Genomic DNA, 23,249 nt, shown 5'->3' with positions numbered 1-23,249 from the left:
ATACAGTCTTTTGACGTAGCTGTCTTGCAACGCCCTGCATCAAAACATTCTTCAGACTCTGTTAAAAAGTTTTTCCATCTTAAAAAAGCAAGCAAAGTAAGTGATCATAAATTCTAAAAAAATGTAAATCCTCTTTCTAAATTAAGCTCATTTTAAAACAAGAAACCAAAGAATGGAAACCAAAGAATCTGCTTACTGGAAACCAAAGAATCTGCTTTCTCCAGTGTTTTGGGAAGTTTAACATTTGGCCATATATGCTTTAAATAACACTCCATTTAAATTTCTCTGCTTCTAACGTAAATGCATTCATTTTATTTGCATATTTTTGTAGAGGAGTTCCTGAGTTTTTTTGGGAGAATATACTCTGACTTTCACAGAAGCAGTTACAAAAGCAGCCCTTCAGTGGAAGCACAGACTGTGGACAAACTACTATCTTGAGTCTATACCTAAGGCTTTCAATAATGCCATCAGTTCACCTCTAGAATGGCCAGTCAAGTGTGCAGTACTGACCTGAATGACATAACCTTGCTTCCATCCACAGCCACTGCCTATGGTCAGCACCATTTGCATGAAGATGTTTTACCCCCACCTGCAACCAGCCTAACATAAAGACAGCCTCTGCCCTTCAAACAAACAATGGGTAGCAAGTAACTGAGTGATTTAGATTCAACATCTCCTTGGTTTAGGAGGAGGAATGTTCCAGCATTAGAATTGTTGGGTGTTTGACAGACAGGATGGAGAGGTAGCAAGAGCGAAAAAAGAGGAATTGGATACATTATCCCTCTTATAAATGCAACACAGAACTGCCACCTCTCCTATTACTGATTATCATCAATGCTGAAGATAAGCCAAGCATTTGGGGATCTCTTGAATATTCTTTACTCCTAGATCAACTCTGCTATTTAGCAAGAAAAATAGCCATTATGAATCAATACCATTTTAATTAATGACAGCAGTAGACTGTATCACTTTATAGAAATACTGCCTCCAATTAATCATAACATTACACATCTAAGAGTCTTTTAAGACTGAGCAGTTTATAACTGATACTTAAGCTCACAATTTCTGTATTTTAATCTGCATCTACTGTCTCACTTTGTGTACTTGTACAATTCATAGCTGGAACTGTGATTATCAGATCATACCCACTAGATCTTGGTTGTAGTTTATGACAAAGAAGAGATGAAAAACACTTTTTACATCTCTGCAACCCTTTTACCTACATATGGTTTCACAGCAATTTCAATGATTTCCAGTTTTTAAGATTCAAATATTGTTAATCAGTAGGGAATTGCAACTGATTAATTACTTTTCTCTAATTCTCAAAATTATTTTATATGTTCAAGAATAAACAAGTCACTCCACACCTGCTTTATTGTTAATAAAAGAGAAATAAAGGCCTCTGGAGAGATGTATCTGACATGTTGAAGACTTCCTTATTGTCAGTACAGTCCTCTGGAGATGTCTATACTGACCATAAAGATAAACTCCAACTAATTTGCACCTATATGTTTAAATTTAAGTTCAGCAGATTCTAGCTCTAAGGAAAAACCAAACACCTAGTGCCTAAAACCCAACTTAGTAATAACTCTGTAAATAAAAATAAATTTGTCGATTCTAAGATGACTGCCTGAACTGCCACCAACCACCTAGTAAGTCAATTGTCTAAAATCTAGCTCCAAGAAATATTGCCTGTGGCAATGCCAATTTATTTGACTGCTCCCAGGCAGAGCCTTCCTTAAGCTGACTTTCTCTTGGACAGGTTAATCCTTGTGCCCATGCAGGGAAAAACATGTGCAGCCAAGTCACTGTCAGCTCTGAAACTCTCAGCAGATTTTGTAACAGATGCTAGTAATTTTTTTAGAAGTTCTACCACAGAGTATTTACTACATGCATTAATTAAAATCTAACAGTTGTGGCCCAAATTATTCCTTGATAAATTTAAGCATGTAAAAAGCAGAAACATAGTTAGGACCTCATTACTGTAGGTTCTTATTATACAGAGAAAAGGGACCTCCTGCAAAGAGCTCTGTTCACCCCTTCCCATTCATCAAAGGCAGGTTGCAGGGAGAGACTTCCATCTCTGGAATGAGGTGCCCAAGTATGGTATCTAAATTTCAGTTTGCTACAGGAAATGTGACTGTGTGCTAACTGGCAAGAGATTCCCTTACAGGTTTTACTGTTCATTGTGCTGTTCCAGGCCTGGATCCCAGCCCTGTACAGCTATCAGATATTTTCAGTAGTCTTAGATCTGTACTCAGCTTTTAATCATATGTAATAACTTTCTTGCAAAAGACATCACTTGAGTTACAAGAATGCAGTGATGACAGTTAAAATGAAATCAACCCCCTTGAGTAAAATGCCACTGTTATTTTCAGAGATCTGCATAAATAGCAGCTAATTTGCAACTATATCTTCCCAACTGAAAAAAGTATTTTCAAGAATTGGATAAAGTCTTTTCCTTGTACAACTAGGCTTGAAGAAAAAAAAAAAAAAAAACAACCAGAAGTATTTTATTTCTTTAGAACATCAAGGAATGCTGAAGTCAGGTCCACTGCCCTTGTTGCCATATATGATTTGCCTTATCTGATACAGTCCTGACTGCTCAACATATTTGAGAAATTGTTCCAACATGAATACTCAGCTGCCAAACTTATCATTTTTTAAAAATACATTCAAGAGGTCTCTTTTAACTGAAGAGTTTAAGATTGTACTGGGTGTATGTGGCAAGATTTTCGGAGGATGGAGGGTCAGGGCCGCCGAGGTGGCTTCTGTGGGAAGTTGCCAGAAGCTTTCCCTACAGAGTTATTTCCCTATTTCCCTCCCAACAGAGCCAATGCCAACCAGCTGGCATTGGCTCTGTTGGGAGGGCAATAGGGAACCTGCTGCTAGACAAGGCAGAGGCCAGCAGCAACTGTGGGATAACTTCAGAAGAAAAAAAAAATTACTTCACAGAAGTAGTTCTGTCCAGGGAAAGTGAGAACATGAGAGAAACAACTCCGCAGACACCAAGGTCTGTGAAGAAGGAGGGGAAGAGGTGCTCCAGGTGCCTGAGCTGAGATTCCCCTGCAGTCCATGGAGGAGGAGGTTGTGAATCAGGAAGAAAGTGAAGCTCAGGAAGAAGGGAAGGGTAGGGGGAAAGTGTTTCTAATATTTGTTTTACTTTTCATTAGCCTACTCTGATTTGACTGTTAAAAATCTCTGTTGGTTTCTCCAATTCAAGTCTGTTTTGCCCATATTGGTAATGGTGAATGATGTCTCTCCCTGTCCTTATCTCAACCCTCAAACTCTTCCATTGCACTTTTCTCCCCATCCAGCTGAGGAGGTGAATGACAGAACAACTTTGGTGGGCATTTGGCATCCAGCCACGGTGAAACCACAACAACTGAAATTAACTTGTAAACTATGTTGGGAAATGTATTTATTTCAATTGTCACAAGCTCATATAGTTACTTTCTTTTAAAATAGTGACATCTCAAATACCTTGTCATTGACTAACCTGGACTGCTTCAAGTCAAGAGCTTTTTCTATTTTACTTACTCAGTGGGAGATCATAATGTAAGAGCTTTACTTATACATTGCCTTCTCCACTGGGACATGACAGACAGGAATGTTATTTCCATGTGGCTGACAATGCAAACAACCACAGTAGCAGAAAGCAGAGCTGGAGTTCATAACTTTGCTGGAAAAGAAAACTAGAACAAATGAAAACCCTCCAGACAACTGGGGTTGACAAAAAAAAAAAAAACACCATTTCCCCAAGCACTGCAAGTCACCAGTAAGAAAACAAATTACCTTGTAAGTTCTTACATGTTTAAACTAAACTAGAATCGTGTGTTACATGGGAATCAAGACTCGGAACTTTACAGCAAAGGAAATTCCAGAGTGATTTGTCAGGACTTAAAACCCATTAATTTTAGGAACACTGATGAACTAATCTTCTCTCTCTGGCAAGGGAATACATTCTACTGCTCTCCAATAAACTGAACCTACAGTTTACCAGCTTGCTCCCTGAGGACAGAGCTGTGAATCAATCTTATTTCAGTCAAGGATAAATGCTTTAAAGCTCCAATCACTTCCACCCCTTTAGCAGAGTTTACTTCAAGAACAAATACCTCCACTTACACTAAAAAATGTTCTACAAAATATCTGCTAAATATTTTGCATCCCAAAGACCAAACTCACTCAAAATGAATGAAGATGAAAGTTTAGGTGCCTCCCACCAGAGCCAATACAGACTGCCTTCCAGTATCCCTTCAAGTCTTCCTATTGCCTATTCCTCTTGGTAAATGTTTTAACATCATCTAAAATTACCCATTAGTCCTTGATGGACCCATCTACACTTATTCCCAAACACAAACTGCCACCTACAATTGTCTGCCACTCCTGCATTGTATCCAGAACATCACTGTGCAGACCCTCTCCCCAGTCCCAACAGAGGTTCAAGCACTTTGTAAGATTTACTTTGTCAGACTTTCTCACTTTATGTGCCAGAAAACCAAGGAGCTCAGCAAAAGGCAGCAGGTAGCAGGCAGAACAGTAACAACTTGTGTGCACTGGAAGCAAATCACAGAACACTGAAATAAAAGAACACTTTTGTAATTCCTCAGCTCTCAAGTAGCAAAATTAAAGTACACAATCTTAAATGAACTTTATCTGTAAACTAAGCAACCTCCAAATCAGGTCTACTGTAAGGCTGTCACTATGGTTCTGTGTGTAATGGATTATCTTAATGAACTAACAAGAAAAAACTTCATTAGGGCTTTTCTTTTAGCTAATCAAAAGTAACAAAAAGAACATACTGGTAACATTTTGGTTATGCACTTGAATACACAACATATAGGACACAAGGGAAAGAAATGTCAACTTTAAATGCAAAACTTTCAAAACACAAAGGACCTGAGAAACAATTGTTGGCAAATATGTTTTCTGTTATTAGACATCTGAAAACAAGCATATATTATATGCAACTTCTTATAAAGCTTTATACATAGCCAATGTACCAAAAAATTAATTCCCATTATAAACACTTACATGAACATGACAGAAATAAGTGATTTTATCAAATGCACATGGACAGTTTAGGCACATTCACATCAACACTGTACTCATATCTAGCACACCCTTAAAAGAAAAAAAAAAACCAAACACTTTCAAAAGTCCAAATATCTCCCCTAAAATATAAACCAATATAAAGATTATCATGAACAAATAGAGAACAAGAAATTACCACAATTTAATCTAATATCAATCTCCACTGAATGTTCTTTTAACCACATACAAGTCAGATGACTGAGGACTGGTTTTCTGTTCCCCCCATCAAACACTCTCTTATCATTTCCTGGCTGCCATTTGATATTTAACTGGCAGAGGGTGGGTGGGTGGAAAAGCATTCTTTTTCTAGTTCAAGTATTTTAGGAGAAAGTCATTGAGTGAGGAACACCACATTTTAGGATACAAATTTAGTCTACATCATAAAATTTATTACTAGACTAAGGCAACTTCCTAGCCACACAAGAGAGAATTTAGCATTCTAGTTCAACAATTAGCAAGATGAATCAACAGCCTGGGGGAGGAGGGAAGACTTGCCTCAAAACAAATTACAATTTTTCAAAATTCTGGACCAGCAAGCTTACTGCATTAGGAAATACTAACAAATGAAGAGAAGACATTTCCTCATTTGAATCATTTGCATCATTATATTCATTACATTAACAGTCAGCTTGAAACATTCAGAGAGCTCAAACATCCTAAATACTAAGAAGTCCTGAGAGTTTGCCCTGTAAGTCTGCACAAAAACTCACAGCTCAGAGCATGTCTTCTCATACTCTTCCCTGCAGAATAAAAACAAACCACAGGAGTTCTTGTTGAGCTTTTGGATATGAAGCTGTAAACTTATTCACTGGTCTACAGAGCATGCTAAGTGAAGAAGGGCATCTGAGAAAGCACAGACACATGGGGTTTTTTTTCTATTAAGCTATGCAGATCTGAAATAAGGCATGAAGAGCCACATAGCACAAAGAAGCAGTAATAATGCTTACAAATAAAGCAAGGTGTGAGTTCTTTGAGCTGTGAAGTTCCATTTCAACTTTCCCTGCAAAGTTTTCCTCCACACAATTAATTTGTTTTTAGCAAGCTATTTTTAAAAAGATCACCTACAAACTTAAAGAGTGGATCATAACACTGTGGATCATAACACTGCATAATTAATTCAAATCTGAGCAAGCAAGGTTTTACAGCTACCTTCATGCTTCAGCATAGCCTGTTTACTTTTAAAATTGAAAGAGGAAGGCACTGCATTCTTAGACATTTACCTTCTTCCCATCTTCCCACTGAGGACTGACAATGACAGAATACAACACAATGGACTGTCAATACATGTAATTTTACATTCTGTGTTGCATCTTTCAAAATTTTCTCAGAGGAAACTATTTCAGTCTGCTTGGATAATTCACTGAGCCAGTATCTAACTAAAGGAATGCAAACAAAGGTTATGAAAACAATAGTGTAGTCTGTACTAGACTCCAACTGAAGTTTTCACATAAACAGATGCCAAAAGTTATGCAATTTACACTGCAAATGTAAATCTCTCAGGTAAAAGTGCTGCAACTGAACTAATGTAAACTCAACCCATGCTGCTATATGATAAGGACAGACAAATGACAATGCAATTCTTGTCTGTCATAGGACAGTTATTTTCAGCCAAGTAAAACTAGTTTCGTGCTTCTAGTATAGTAACAACTTCATGGCACATAAATCCAGGCTGCTTCAGCTGAAAACCATTAGTCCTGTTTCAGATTTTCAGGTCTTAAGGAAAATTCTGTAGTCACATCAGGGTGTAGCAGACAAAACTTTGTGCAATGACTCATTATATGGGAACGTTGGTCTTACAAAGGTTATTTATGTAACAGGAGTTCCATTTGAAAAACAGTATTAAAAGTTCTGTGCAGCAAATGTTAAAACACACTATCTACTTAGCTGACAGGCATCCAAATGCTTTAAAAGGTGTCACTACATCCAACAAAACACCTTTCTGAAGACAGCCTCTTTTTAATTTTTTTTCTTGCTAGTACACCTAATATTTAAGCAAATACTTGTATTTTATGCAGAAAAGATTTCTTACCATTTGTAATCCATAGCTGGAGACTGAAAGCGAAATTAAATGACAGCTTAAAACAAAAAGGAAAATGATAGAAGAATTCAGGTAAGAAAAGACTTCTGGAGTTGATCCAATCTAATCACGCACTAAAAACAATCAATTTTTAAGCTGAATTAAAATATTGAGAGTTTCTATCTCTGATAATTAGATAAAATGTTAAAAAATGTTATAAATGTTATAAAAGAAGTTAGATATGCAAATTGACATTATAAACAGCTCCCATTCAAACTTTACTTCTCCACAAATATACCTCAGCAGCATTATTTTCCACCCTTTTTCTATGAACAGCCTCTGTGCAGGCCATTGCTCCATCTCACTTTAAACCTAAGCACAGGCTTCTGCCACTTCCCTTCTGTAGGCACTGGCACTTTTGTGGTCTCATAGTAAACTCATGAAACTCATCCAGCTGAATACCCAGCTTGGCAGAAAACTCACAATTAGTTGGCCAAGTAAATTCTAATGTTGGCACAAGGTGGCACTGGGAAAGTGCAGCTGGATGCAGAACATCCTTTTTGTCAGAAGTGCACATTTACTTCACTCTGAAGCTGCAGAATCAGTCCCTTTACTAACCCCCCTGATCCTCTCTGCCACAAGTATGAATGCAGGAATGCAGAGCAGAGCCTACAAATAAAACTCAAATTATCCTAAATAAGGACTAAGTCGAAAAAAGCTTTAATGTTCTGGCTGATGCTCTAACTTTTAACTGCACCAAGGAAGCACACAGAGAGAACAAAACCAATTCAACCAAAAAAAAACTCCATGCCATTTAAAATGAAAGGAAATAAAAACTCCACCAACATAACAAAGACTAAAAGACTGGTACATGAAGCTTGGTAAAGCTGTTGAGAATAAAACACTAGAAGTAGGCTGGGGATGGGATCAAATGATGTGCAAGAAGGCTTAGAAACACCTCTTTTCCAGGCACCCTATTAATGGGATTCAAGAAAAGATGGGACACAGCTTCTTACCTGAACCCCGACATTAGGATGGAAATTTTAAGGCCTTTATAAAGGAACAAGGGATTAGAAAGTATCTTGCAAAGCTGAGGTAAATAGAAGCCACTTCCCAAGGCTAGTGTGCTGGTTTAACACAGGCTCCTAAAGCCAGGAAATTACTCCTAATTCTTGAACCTTGCTTTTGTAATGAGGTCCTTACAAAGCAAGTTAAATTTGAATTAATTCCAGTCAATGGAATAGAAGCCTACTATCAGATAAGTCCCTAGCTGATGGGGCAAACTTGCAGAACCTCTCTTTCCACTCCTGATGATCCATGTTTCCCAGCTCAGAAACAGGGAGAACATGGTATATGCCAGAAAAAAACCACATAAATCTGACAACAGGGTTTCACCATTTCACACACTTTTAGCAAATTCTTGGTTTAATTCGTCCCTCTTGTTTCTTATCAAACATTTTCTTTCTAAACTTCACAGAACTCTTTCCTCATTCAACTAAAGTCTTACCCAGAATCCAAGTACCATATGATCTAAAAGCTATACAAATGATAAAGTGCCAGACTTCTCTAAACAGTGCAGTTTCAGAATTTACTGAATTCAAACAGTCACTTCAAATAAAACATCTCTCTCCCTATTCTTATCAAAACACTGTTTCCCCAGTGTTATTCACATCTCATTCTATGTTGAACACTCCTACTCAGTATAGCCTTTATTTTCATTAAGTGTTCACAAACAGCGGCGAAAGATAAGGATTTAATTTTCTTCTTTGAAGTGGCACAGTATTTACCCAGAATGTGTAAAAGCAGCCCTACACACCCTACATTTGAAACTCTGCTGCCCTTTCAAGCTTGGTAGATAACCTTTAGAAGCTGGCCCCTGCTAGGCCACAGCAAAGCCCCAAAGGGGCTGGTGGGGTGTCCACTCTCTACTTCCTTAGAAAAGGGAAGTATCAGATTTAATTTATACTTCCCAAGAATAGAGAAAAGCAAAGACAAAGATAAGATACCACAGGTATCACACAACTCTATATCTAAACTAGCAGTGTCTCATATAAAAATCTAGGATTTCTGTAGTATGTCCAAAAGAATCATATTTTTACTGATTTCCTTTTATCTACATATCAGAACATACCAAATCAGTGGCATAGATTAATTCATAATCATTAACTTTACATACAGTTATAAAACTCTGACAAGCTCATTTCAGACACTACAGAGGATATTTAGAAATTAGCATTCTTTTAAAACTTGCTATTATTTAAAAGAAAGTTTTTTAAAAACAAACAGATTCAGTATCGGTATATGGCCAGCAGAAATCAAAGGAAGCTATGCCAAAGGCAATTTCAGCAACTAGAGAACTATGATGAATTGAAAATGGGAGATAAATAATTTGGCTTATATTAAAGTTTAAGTCAAAGAAATTTATCTTACCAGAAACAACATGCCACCTCTTCTTTCATTTTTGAAGAAAAAGAACAGGGCACCAAAGAACACTTCACATGTATAAAACAGGCTTTCATTACTATAAACTGCAAGGAAAATGTTTTGACAATAATCCTGATTCAACTTTATTTCCCAGAAAGTTCTCATGTTAAAAAATAAATAACTAAATCTTAGATTACATACCCTACCACACTATGATATGCCAACAATCTCAAAAAGCACTTGTAATTTAAAATGAGAAGAATCTTATAGGACAGGCAGAAAAAGCTGTCTGCTATCCTAAGTTTCTTTTTCTTCCACAAAGCCTCAATCTCTACAGACAAGATCTTTCTGACTCCTGCATTTTCAAATACGATTGAAGATGGGCCAGAGACCTGCACACATCTTCCTTAGTTATTCAGACAAACTGCATATTTAAAGAACAGTTAGTAGTCCCAAAACTCAGTAGTAATTTTTATGTAATAATAATTAGATGAAAAAAGAATGTATTATACGTACATATTTAGAAAGCCTGTGTCACCTACAAAGAGTTCAAGAGGTGCATTAATACTTTCAGGCTGATGTTTTTCTTTAGTAGTTTGATATCATGTTCATAAACAGCAATTCAACATGAGGGTTTCTATCATAAATATTTTGGAAAGGGACCTTTATAAATGAATCACCTAGTGAGGCTCATCACATTACTAGGTGAGAGAAGGTGTTTTGGGACGGACATGGTCTCAGCATAGCTTTAACACACTCAACTTGAAAACTCTGAGAAACAGGGAGATAGGATCAATTGTCTAGTATCTTTTTTTTTCCCCCTTTGGTTCTCCATTCCTAAACCCATCATTTACATTTCTCCTAACTACGGGGTACTCTTAGGATGTCACTCAGGTTACCTAAATTTCAAGAAGTAATACTGAAACAAATTAAACTTCTTCCTTTAAGAAGAAAGCTCAACCACAAAAACACACAACCCACAATACACAGATGTGCATATTCATATACTATGAATCAGCTAGAACAGAATGCAGTTTAAAATGAAAAATAATCAGGCAGAAGAAGGACACGAGTTCAGTTGTTAAGTACTCACAAGTTACTACTCTATTGATACTCAAACCTCTTCACCCTTTCCAGATGCAGGCTGGCAGCCCAGAGCCATGGCCACCTGCAGTACTCACCACCCAAACTGATGAGATCCTGCTTAACACTAAGTTACTGTACATGGGAGTCGTTTTCCTTACAAATCACCCCTTGGTAAATTCCATCTAACATACTCAACTGATCTGGAGAACAGACCAGAAAAATGTATCACAATGTCTCAGTGTCTTCAAATTTCATATGCTACAGAAAAAACCTCCTACAATTCCTACAGCTGCAGCAGCAACAGCAGTAACCAAAGGTATGAGAAGAGGAACATCCTTTTTTTTCTATAGCAAATAGCACACATTGCAGAAGTCTTGCAGAAGTCCACCTGTTTATCAGGTTTCCTGAGTACATAACATCCATCAGCAGGGATTCTTTGCAGATTCGTGTCCTGAACCATCCCTCTAAGATCTAGATGGCAAGTTTGATTCTGCATCATCAAAAAATCTTCATATCAAATACACACAAGAGCAGAACCACCTTAACCTTCTCTGCAAACATCACTCAACACAGGTGTGATCCTGCAGTCAGAGCTACCAAACCACTTTTCTTCTACAAACACTGGCTCTGCCTTTCCAATACCAGTAAAAACCAAAGTCTTTGATCTTCTAACCATATAATTAGACATTATCTCCTTTCTCTAGGTGTAGCAGTGGTACAGCAGTTCAGTGGTGACCCACAATACTCACAACCTGCAACAACGTCATACAGCTTCCCATGAGAAAGAAGACCTAACAGATTTCTTTACAAAGTATTCCAAGTAAGTTTAATTAAAAAGGTGACGACACCTATTTAGATTTAGGCAGGTTTTTTCCTTTTTCTTAAGTAGATGAGAAAATAAAACAAGAGGGAAAAAAAAAAGAACATAAAAATCATTCTAAACAAGAGCAGAAACTTAAGCAAGTTTGTAGGACCCAAAATGCACAGCAGACTTGTCGTTAATGTTCTAGCATGCCACTACATTTATTACAATCACATACAGCATTTCAGTTTCTGTATAATACATACTTAGGATTACAAAAATTTGTCTAAATCTGTTTTCAGAATAAATTCTTTAGAAATGCTAAGATTTGTTCCTATTTTGGTCACCTGCTGATGGTTGACAGACTGCACATAGACACTCTTGGTACCAGGTCAAATTTACATTTAATCTGGGGAAAACAAATTCAGCATTGCTTTTTATCTGTATATTGAAGAAAACAGGAGCCAAAGTTTCCCTAATCCAAAAACATGTTGAACATGATATGTTGGCATGTTACAAAAGTGGCACTAAGCAACAAGAACCACTGCTAAAATGGAAAAATTAGATTAACTTCTTCAGCTGATCTGAGAAAGTAATCTAATAATAACAAATTTACTTTGTTCTAAATTCCATTACCATTTTTAAAATAAAAGGCAACATGATACCTGGCCTTTAAAAACAAGAGGCTTGCCTTTAAGTTTCTTACCTTGGCTTCTCTATGCAGTGATACTTAAACTGCCTCTTTCCTTATATACGTGTTTGCGACTAAATTACATTCATTCCAGTATAAAATACAACTGGTGCATAAAAATGCTGCAAATAAAGGGAAAATGTCTTTCTCTAAAGACTTTTTCATGTCTTAAAATGTCTCTATTTAAAGACAACTTTGATCTCCAGTTCTCATTGTAAGTTCTGCTGCCTTGTTCTAAATTATTTGAAAAAGCACCCACCTCTGCTCCCTCCTACCCCATATAATCCATGACACCTTTCAAACACACAGCACAGCTATAACTACATGTTAGCAAGTCTATGAGTACAGATCTTATTTTTTTAAGACAGTAAATGGGGTATTTTTCAATGCATACTTATTTGTAGTTAATTTGTGTTGACATTTTAAGTAACATAACTTGTATTCATGTTGAATTAATTCATTTTACATGCACAGTACAGAATAGTCCTGATATATAACCACCTGCTCATGGAAGAAGTAAGTCTAATTTAGGAAACTAATAATTAACATTACAAACTCTATCTAGTGTGGCGGCACAACTGTATCATTTTCAAACTGCAACTGAGCATATTACCAGCAGAAAAACATTCTCTTGAAATAATCACTTTCTTTAAAATAAATAACTCAATGCAGTATTACTGAGTACTTAATATGAACCACTAAAGCAACAGACAGTACCAAGGTGCATGGGGAAAGGGAATCATACCAAACACACAAAGCTAAAGCTCTTCTCCAATCAAGGGCACAGAAAGATACCACATGTCAAATAAAACTTTGAGAAATCATATAATTTTAGTTGAAAAATGGTTTATTACACCTCAGTATCAGTCCCAAAAGAGTAAAAAGTTTCCTATATTTAAAACACAGCACTGTCCTACACAAGCAATTTAAAATTTATTTCCATAACAGAAACCCACAGAAAATAGTTCAGTTTGGAGTTCATACTGAGATGGATAAAGCTCATCCCTATCAGAGATGTCAGCTCCCATCCAGTAGCTGTTATTTCAAATATGACTGAAATTCATAAATCTCCAGGAAAATACACATAATGCAGAAGGAAGAACAACAGCAGTTTTTCAAGATGCATTATGGAAGCAGCAGAAGACTCATATAAACCTTAAGGACTATGACAGCAGACATTGAAGACCACTTTTGACTTAAGCAGGTCTTCAGTTTTCAGAAGTCTTCTTTTTTTCAGATTACATTTATTCTGGAAACTACTTTTATTTGAAAGAGGGATGCTTCCACAACATAGCGTATACATCAACAGAAAGAAAAGAACCAAGACCTTTAACATTTAAGAACACAGATAAAGAAGGAAGAAAAAATAACAAAAAAATATCTACAGCCAAAAAAAAAAAAAATCTACAGCCATTTGCCAACTGGTGTCTGAAAGGGTCACACTTTTGGAACACCCTGCTTATTGATCAATTGCTTTCTCACAATGCCATAGGATATATGCAGGTGCTTGCAGCCAGCACTCGACTCTTTTTTTTCCTCTGACTTCAAACAGAAGGCTCCTTTCTAAATCTTAAGTTATTTGGATAACTCCACACAGAAATTAATTGCCATTTTATCAAAGGTAACAAATTGCTACGTAAAATAAAATTTACACACAGCACTAAGCTTGAATATCTACAGCTTAGTTACCAGCAGATTGTTACTATATACAAGCCTCCACTACAAATCTAGCTTCAATTAATTCATTTAAAATGCAGCGTCAGAACATTTCCATTATATTGCTGTGTGATTACAGGAAAAACCAAACACAACACACAGGTAATGTAAGAGCTATTAACTACATTATTTGAGACTCACATCTCTGCTTCAAGAGGTAAAAACATTTAAACTCTACACTCATTTTTATAATGATCTTCCACCAGAACTTTGGCAATAGATATGATGGAAGAGGAGTAAAAGCCTCCAGTCTCACACCTACCCACTCTATTCTCTCCTATAACTTCCTTAGTAGAGCTAGAACAGGTCACATCAGGTATTGCAATCTTGTCACATGAAAACAGCTACCTGGACTCTTAACTGCTGGATGCACAGTCACTGCAAAGAGTCCCTAGGGGAGAGGTGGGTGACCGTAGGTCAGCAGCAGAGAGCAGCCAATAAAGGAATCGCACGGAAAGAATCAGCAGAAACCCTCAAGATTTCTGGTATGGGCACTGAGAGCAGCAAACCCTGCCCAGCGCATCACGGGGGCAGAGCGGGGCACAGGCAGGCCTGGATGCACACTGGCAGCTGCATCAAAAACATCATTAATCCTCCAAAGGAGAAATTACAAAGAGGTATTCAACTCTGAAGCTGGATTTAAGCTAAAACAAAAAAAGTAAGTGGCGTTAGTTCTGAAGACCTTGTAGAAAGCCTAAAACTTTCAAAGGAAGATTCGGATAAAGCCTTTAAAAACCCATCATATCAATGCACAAATAAAGCTACCACAGCCCCTGTCCCTCAGTCCTCATGCCACAGCCCTGAAACCACTCAGAAACACCACCTCACCTCTGGCTCATCCCCCGTTTGGCAACCCTCTACTGAGAGACCGAACAGCATTAAGAGCCCGATTCTATTTCCCTCTCATGCCAACTTTGTACAGAACGGCCCAAGCCGCGACATCCGCGCTCTGCAGAGACCGCGCTAGAACCACGGCGTGCGCGTCACTGGCACCTGAGGGGAAGGAAACCCAAACCCTGCAGCAAAGTTTATTTCTGCGAGGGAAACCCCGGCCACGGCAGGCTCAGGCTGTCAGCGCCGTCAGCTCAGCGGGCGCAGCGGAGCGGGCGGCGGGGACACGGACAGGCCACCCCGGCGGAAGGAGAACGGCAGGGAAGGGACACGCTGCCCGGAGCCGCACCGTCTCGGAAGGGGCTGGCGGACCGGGACAAGCAGCCATGGGGCGCGGGAGATGCCATGCCCTCACCCCTCCCGCCAGGCCGGCTCTGGGGCTCCGGCCTGCGGCGCAGCCCCGCATGCCGGGGCGGGGGGGAGCGCGGCGGTGCTGGGTGTCACGCAGGTCCCGGGGAGGTAACAGGCCCCGGCCCGCCGGGCGCGGGTGCTCGCGGCAGCGCCGAAGGGTGTTGGCCACTCACCCACGCAGGCAGATCCGCGGAGGAGACGCTGAGCCGCACCGCCTCCTCCTCGTCCTCCAGGAAGGCGAGCGCCCGGCCCAGGCGGGAGCTCTTGCCGCCGCGGTGCCTGCGGATCCAGAAGAGCCCGCACAGGGCGATGAGCACCCAGCTGAAGCTCAGCCCCAGGTAGCCCAGCACATACACGGGGAAGATCAGCACGAAGCTCCTCGCAAACTGCGACACCAATCCCGTCACGTCCACGCTCAGCAGCGGTGGAGGCGACTCCGGCACAGGGTCCGCAGCCGCCGCGTTCTCCGCGGCGGGCTCCGCGGCGGACCCCGCGCCAGAGGGCTGCTTAGCGGCTGCCCCGCTCATGCTACCGCAGCGGCGGCTCCTACTGCTGCTGCCGCTCCTCCCGCTGCTCCTCCTCCTGGGGCGCTGGCTGCGAGCGGGCAGGGGGCAGGGCGGCAGCGGCGCCTCCTCGCATCCCGCGCCCGGCCCCGCTCACCGCGCTCCGGCACCACCCGCCGCCGCTTCCGGGCCCGGCTGGCCCAGCTCCGACCGCCGCTGCCGCCGGGAGGAGGCGGCTCGGCCCCGACCGCCGCTATTGGCGCCCGGCCGCCGCACGAACGCCTCTGCTCGCCGCCTCCCCCGCCCCGGGCAGCCTCTTCCCCTCCCCTCCGCCTCTCGCTCATCCCTCCCTCGCAGGCCTGCCCGGGAAGCGCGGTTCGCGCTGCCGCCGGGACCCGCGGCCGCTCGGGGCCCCTGCCGGCTGCGCTCGGGGCCACGGCCGCGGCATTCCGGCAGGGAATGCGGGAAGAGGAGCGCGGCTCTGGGGGCTACCGCAGCAAAGTGTGTGTGTGTGTGTGTGTGTGTGTGTGTGTGTGTGTGTGTGCGCGCTTCCTCATGGGCAAAACACACCGTCTCCCATTCTCTTCAGTCACTTACGCGCTGGATGGTTTCTACCTGTTACACCCTTCGATGACAACCTTCGTGTCTCACTTTGTTCGGTGTTGATGGGTGTTATTAAAGGATTGACTGATCGATGCCTCGGAGGGACCAGGCGCTGGTCGCTCCGCGCCTGAGTTCCAACAGGTGTTTCCTGAAGTTTGGCTCACACATCCTCACATAAAGCTGCCTCCTCTGTCATTTTGTTAACACGCACGATACCGAGGGTGGCACCCTCTGTCTTGGGATTTGGTAAACCGAATAAGCTGATTTTATAACAGGCTTGTGTCCTGTATCCCTTTAACACCTGCCTCTTGCACCGTTCCTCCTATATTTTTTTTACCTTTTCAAATAACTGATGTAGCCATGAGTTTCGTAAGAGGCAGCTGTTGCTTGTCCTTAGCTATCAGGTCCTAATCAGTTCGCTGGTACACACAGATTAAACTCAGCATTTACCAGAAGTTTGTGGGTTTTATTTGTTTTGGGGTTTTTTCTTTCTTCTTTTTTTTTTTTTTTTCCTTTAAATACCTAACCTTTCACTTACTGGGAATAAGGATCCTTTCTCCTCTCTTCAGATGCCAATTTTCACAAAATGTGTAGGATTTTGAGACTTCATATTTGATTTGCAGGCAGTGAAGAGGGGAGAATCACTTTAGCCAATAGGCTGAAAAGTTATGAAAACACACATACATGGAAAAATAGGAAAGCTATATAAGCTTCATTTTCTTAGGAAGTGAAAGTAACCTCATCTCAATTATCCAGAGAAAGGGAAAGTCAAAAAGGTAATGGCATCAAAGGAAAAGTTTTTTGCTTAGTGTGGCACAGCAGAATTGGAAAAAGAATCCATGTTTTGACAACTGAATGTGTTCTGTTTTCTCATCTTTCCAAAATCCCTCCATGCCTGCCATCAGACTCAGTGGACCACTCTAAGCTAAAACAATTTCTGGCCATAGACTCCTGCTGTTCTTTACTTTCTCTTTATCACTGACACTGTATGTTCCCCATCTGTGTATTTAGATTACTCAGGATGAATATTCAGAACAACCAAATGATACAAAAAGATGTATCAAAATCAGTGATTTACAACTAGGTGGTAATCCAAACTTTGAAATTATAATTTACTTTGGGTGTTCTTAAGAACTCAAAACACCTGCAGGCTGTAACTGTGAAGAAACAGAATGAAGAGCACCATAAGACTCTAGGAAAGCTTGTGACCTTAAACTGAGTAAATCTGAAGGATTTTTTCCATTTATTGAATTCATCTTCTAATTGCTTATAATGTGACTTTAATGTCACTCACTCCTGAATTTCAGTAACACCTAGTACAAATGGCCACGTTGTATGTTGGCTCCCTCCATTATAAGCAACACTATTAATACTCTCTCATTTTTTCAAGTCTTTTGTTCTCAGCCTTGGAGTCCATTGTCCATTTTATTTCCCTATCCGGCCTCACATTGTCTGAGTCAGAATACAACTGTACCACAAATTAAAATGAAAATTCAAAATGAGGGGGGAAAAAAGTGACTGAATTAATGTGATATTTGGCAAGTAACACTTTACCATAAGCTACATATTATTTTACTCTCATATATGTCCAGCATGTATTTTGAAAATGAGCTGGATATAGAATTTAGAGAAGTTCCCTATACAGTAAAATTTAATAAAATGGAGAAACAAAACAGATAATAAAAATTAATCTTGTAGTAAGATTTAGAATGACAAACATAATATAATTGTAGACCAGGAGCCTAGCCCTGGTCCTGCACAGAGTAATTCATTAATTGATGTGGAAGTTTGATTAATCAGAACTAAAAGGGTGTGATTATGTTCCAATCAAAGAGGAAAACAGAAGTAAGATCTTGTAGCATGAATTTGATAACATTTATCTGTAACATCAAGAGGAAGTTCTGATAAAGAGTTTACCACTGACTGCTAAGAACATTTGTAGATAACTGACTTGGGCCCACACAATATTTTGATGAAAAAACTGGGTGGTATGAAATTAGCATAGCCATTGTTGTATAGAGACAAAAGAGTCTTGTTAAAATCAAGATATAAAGTGTGCTGCTAGGTGATAAATTAGGGTTAGTTACTTCATTATAAAATTTATAATAAAATGTTGTAGATAAACACTAGTTATTTGTTTATTAGAATTTTTTGGTGCGAATAAAGAGTTTATTAATTTGCTCAAGAATCTTGGAAATGTTAATTCACATATTTCCTGCTCCTATACTTTAATATTTTAAAATGTAAAAATAAAAAAAAAAGTAAAATTTAAAAATATGGAGTTTAAAAAGGTAGTCTTTTGTGCACCAGGCACTCCTGAAGATAATAATTTATGGTCTTCTTAAGTATTCTCTAATCAATTGTATCAGTACCCAGTTGATTATATTTATTTCATTTAGATGATATTTATTCTTTCCACATCCTGCCTTTTTTAGGCCTGTTGCATTATTAGAATTTTTATTAATGCTTTTTGTTAGCAACATCCCTTTACACCCATCCTTAGCCATATGTGTTTGCTTCTCCTTTTTGCTCTTTCAAATGCTACAGCTTTCATTGCCAAGTAGTGTCATCCTATGTTTACCTTTACATTGCATCACCATCAGATTGCAATGATGATTTGTTATCCAGTAAATACCATCACTACTCTCCCAAATAACTTCCTGAAAGATCTTGTTTGTACATCATTTTTGACCAGGAGAAAAATTGGGAAAAGTCAGTTTATGTAGTAAAAAAGAAAACCTAATTTTCCCAACTTCTTTAGAGTTCACACAAGAAAACATTTTTTGGAAGAATTTTAATTGTTACCTCATAAGCATTTTCAGTAACAGCCTATTTCCCTGAAGGACAATATGTGGTATTATACCTAATTTTACCCAACAGCATTATTTCAGTCTAATGGTTCTCTCCGGACTTTTTTGCTATTGAAGAGAAATCTTTATTGAATAGAAATCTGAGAATTTTTGCTGAGGAACATAATCCTTAAAAAAATTGAATTATTAATGAAAATATAAATTTACATGAAATTTTATCCTAGTAGATTCTCATGATGGAATACTCTCTACTTCTGTGTTTGATTTTATGCAGCTGTCACAACCTGCTCCAGGTTATCTAGCATAGACCACAAATATTTTCTGCCTGCTTCAATTTATCTAATATATAGCACAAAGAAGAGCCAAAAGACTTTAACATACCTGAGCTTCTGTTTGGAGAAAAACTATGTAAAACTATGTATGTCTGATCCCTGCTATCACCCAGGTTGGCTTCAGTTTCACTGAATGCATAAACGGTACTCTCATGACAAGATCCTCAAATATTTATTGTTCCTGAAGACAGAAATACTTTCCACTAAAATGTGTTTCTTAACAAGTTTTAACAATAATTATAGTCTCCTTTTTTTTCACCTCATTGGATTCTTATGAGTTCAAAACTAAAACACAAACTTTACTGCAGTAATCCACATTTTTGCTGTTTCTATTCATGAACCTGAAGGACTAACAAAAGCATTTTGATACTTTGCAGATCATTTATGCATGTCTGCTGATAGAAATATTTAAATTTTCTTCTAATCTTCAAAAGGCTTCAGCAAAGTGTGGTAAAAAAGGGGGGGGGGAACCCTACAAAGCCTAGATCCTAACAAGTTCATTTCTCCACAAACAAAAACAGGTGATTTTTTTCCTAATAATAGAAGACTCTTGATTTTTAAGCCTGGTGCAAAGTTGCCATTTGTCTCTCTGAGGGGTAATATTTCCAGTAACTTCTTGATATAATACTGTGATGTGTCATTCCACAGAGGTGAAGAAAAATGTAATAATGCTTCACTGGCATAGAGGAACATCAGCAGATAAAAATAAACAAACAAACAAAGTTTATTACTACAGGCTATAAAAAGCTGTGCTATTTTATCTTCCTGTTTTTCAGATAACAGTGCAGGTGGAAAAGGAGATACATGTACCAAGCCAGACGAGAAAAACCTGTAGATGCTAAAATGGTAATAAAATTCTCAGGGCTACCAAACCCCTTTTTTATAACACTTTTCTTGGAAAGAAAATCTAGGGCATCCTTTCATGATGGCTTTTCACAACACTTTATTGCCTGTATTCACTTGAGTATAACACACATTTTATAAAAGCAGTCAAACCACTGGTGTATTCAATTTCTCCACTACATTGGTGACACACTGGAGTTTATTTTAATACATGGTGGATATATTTGTGCATTTAAGCATGCACAAATTTTAGTATTGTTATTCCAAAAGTGCTATTCTACCTTGTATTCTCATGCAGCAGTTAAACTTCAGTTTGATCCCTAGATTTAAGGTTTGAAAAGTTCTTTCCAAACCCTCTAGTGGCACTTTCCCACATCTGTATTTTTTCTCATCTTAGAGATGCCTGACTAGTATACTATCATAGGGCTAAGAAGAAATGCTATTAGCTGCCAAAACTGTGGTTTTTGTTTTTTGGTTTTTTTGGGTTTTTTTTGCAGTAAATACATATGCATGTTCTAAAGAGTAAACAAGAGAAACAGAACTTGAAAAAAACTTGCTTCTCCTTTTCAGTTTTTGGCATCACTGTCACATCTGCTTATTTAGTTATATGTATTTGCTATATTGTTAAAAATAAAATCCGGGTAAAAGGTTATTTTGTCCTTCAGTCTCTATACATAGGACAGCATTTCTGCAGATGCCTAGTTCCATGTATTTAGCTCTATGGCTAAAGAGGTCTTTGAGTTAATCCAAGATGGCTTTTATGCCCATTTTTATTTGTTCAGGGAAGAAAATATAAAATCATAGGATTATAGGAAAGTTTGGGTTGGGAGGGACCTTTAAGATCAACTAATTCCAACTTTCTTGCCATGGGCAGGGACACCTTCCCCTAGTCCAGATGGCTCAGAGCTCCATCTAACCTGGCCTTGAACACTGCCAGGGATGGGGCATCCACAGCTTCTCTGGGCAACCTGTGCCAGTGTCTCACCACTCTCACTGTAAAAGATTTTTTCCCAATATCTAATATAAACTTACTTCCTTTTAGTTTGGATGCACTCCCCCTTGTCCTGTCCCCACATGACCTCTCCAGCTTCCTTACAGGCTCTCCTCAGGTACTGGAAGCCCACAATAAAGTCACCCCAAAGCCTTCACTTCTCCAGGATGAACAATTCCAATTCTCCCAGCCTCCCCCTTGTAGGAAAGGTGCTCCATCCCTCTGATCATGTTGGTGGCCTCCTTTGGGCTCACTACAAGAGGTCCATGCCTTTCTCCTGGGCACCCCAGAGCTGGATGCAATATTCCAGTTGGGGTCTCACCCAAGCAGAGCAGAAGGACAGAGTCCCCTCCCTGCCCTGCTGCCCACGGGGCTTTGGATGCAGCCCAGGACACGTCTGGGCTTCTGGGCCGTGAGTGCCATGGCTGGGTCATGTCCAGCCTCTCACCCACCAGCACCCCCAAATCCTTCAGGGCAAGGCTGCTCTCAATCTGCTCATCCCACAGTCTGTGTTGAAATCAGGGGTTTCCCCAAACCAGGTGCTTATAGATTATTAGTGTTCTGCTAAAACCAGATAAATAATCCATAGGAAAGCTTATAAATATTTTAGTATCCATAGATGTTTATATTTAGTGGATATAATTAAGCCCTTAAAAGTCATACTTACATTCAATGGCGTATTTGGGCTTTCTTTGTTTGTTTGTTTGTTTTTGAGTGTTTTTTTGGTTTGTTATTTCCTAGAAAATATCAAGATGGGATTTTTTTGCTCATAATTGCATACTTGACTTACTTTTCTGCTACATAATAAAGGAAAATATTTCACAGTTTGGACAAGTGGAAACTTTTACAACATTTTTATTCTGGAGATATGAATACGAAGCAAGGTATCACTGGTTTGTACCTACTTGTCAACTGACTATTTAAGTCAGGTATAAGGGGTTAAATTTTATCTCTGAAGTCAGCCACAAACTCCCATTGAACTATGGCAAGAATGTTTCTCAAATGCAAAAATGCCTCTTCCTTTGCTTCCCCCCCCTTCCCACCCCCAGTAGTCAGTTTCCTACAATCATCAATATTAGCAGTAGCATCTACACATTAACTTTTTTTTTTACACTCTGAAAAGAGGCAACAAAGTTAAAACAAACCAGAGAAGTTTTCACTTGGTCTTTTAAATTGCACGTGTTAACGGGTTGTAAATATTTGCTGTGAAATAGCACACACCTTTCCTGCAGGCAGCCATCGAGCTTATTCCAGGTGTGTTTGGTGAGCTGCCACTTGTGATTTGTTGCAGAAATCAGCTCTAGTACTTGTCACTGGGGGTATATTATTAGCATTTTAATTTATTTATACCACTGTTCTTCATACCTACCTCTACCCAGCATGTGGATAAGTGGCAGATTAAGCATAGCTCCCTTTTACAGTTTTTTTGCCCTGCAGTAATTGTGCACAACTTTATTAAAAGTGAGTCAGCTACAATGAGGAATGGTTTCATTACATACTTCACCTACAATAGGTCAGTGCTGCAGAGAACAACAGTGCTTGAGGGCTGTGGGGTTGTGTCCCCCATCCCCAGCTCACAGGGTCTGAGCCCTCACCTGCAGAAACCCAGCTGGGCACCAACTCAGAATCACAGAATGGGTCAGGCTGGAAGGGAGCACAGTGGCTCACCTGGTCTTTCCATCACAATCATTAACTCACCTCTTTTCAGCAAAGAATGCATCAATCAGATGTCCTACAGTTATTGACATTAGAATATGACCAGTGGGTCATCGGGTCCAACCTCCCTGCTCAACCTCCGTACCCCAGGGCACACGGCACAGCATTGTGTTCAGACGGTTCTGGAATATCTCCAGTGAGGGAGACTCCACAGCATTCTGGGCAGGCTGTTCCAGTGCATGGTCACCTGCACAGTAAAGAAGTTCTTCCTCATGTTCAGGTGGAGCTTTTGTGCATCACTTTCTGTCCATTGCCTCATCTCCTGTTGCTGGGAGCCACCGAGCAGAGCCTGGTCCGTCCTTTCGGCACCCTCGCACATTAACGAGGTCCCCTGTCACTTGTCCGCTCTTGGGGCCGAGCAGAGCCAGCTCCCTCAGCC

General features: G+C 39.7%; 1 protein-coding gene across 4 annotated transcripts in view; it reads right to left on the bottom strand.

Annotated features, from left to right (window-relative positions):
* The window catches only part of ESYT2 (extended synaptotagmin 2), an 80,451-nt gene extending 64,690 nt beyond the window's left edge, over nt 1–15,761 (bottom strand). For all 4 annotated transcript variants that reach the window (XM_084210698.1, XM_084210699.1, XM_084210700.1 and 1 more), the window contains exon 1: nt 15,246–15,761. In XM_084210698.1, the coding sequence (XP_084066824.1) occupies nt 15,246–15,599 (354 nt within the window). In that variant the 5' untranslated portion in view covers nt 15,600–15,761. The remainder of the gene's footprint in view (nt 1–15,245) is intronic.
* Between the last annotated feature and the right edge of the window lie 7,488 nt (nt 15,762–23,249).

The sequence above is a fragment of the Fringilla coelebs genome (genome assembly GCF_963513975.1).
Source record: "Fringilla coelebs genome assembly, chromosome: 1".
Lineage (NCBI taxonomy): Eukaryota > Metazoa > Chordata > Aves > Passeriformes > Fringillidae > Fringilla > Fringilla coelebs.
The sequence above is the reverse complement of the archived record's forward strand: the minus strand, read 5'-3'. Positions and strand labels throughout refer to the sequence as shown.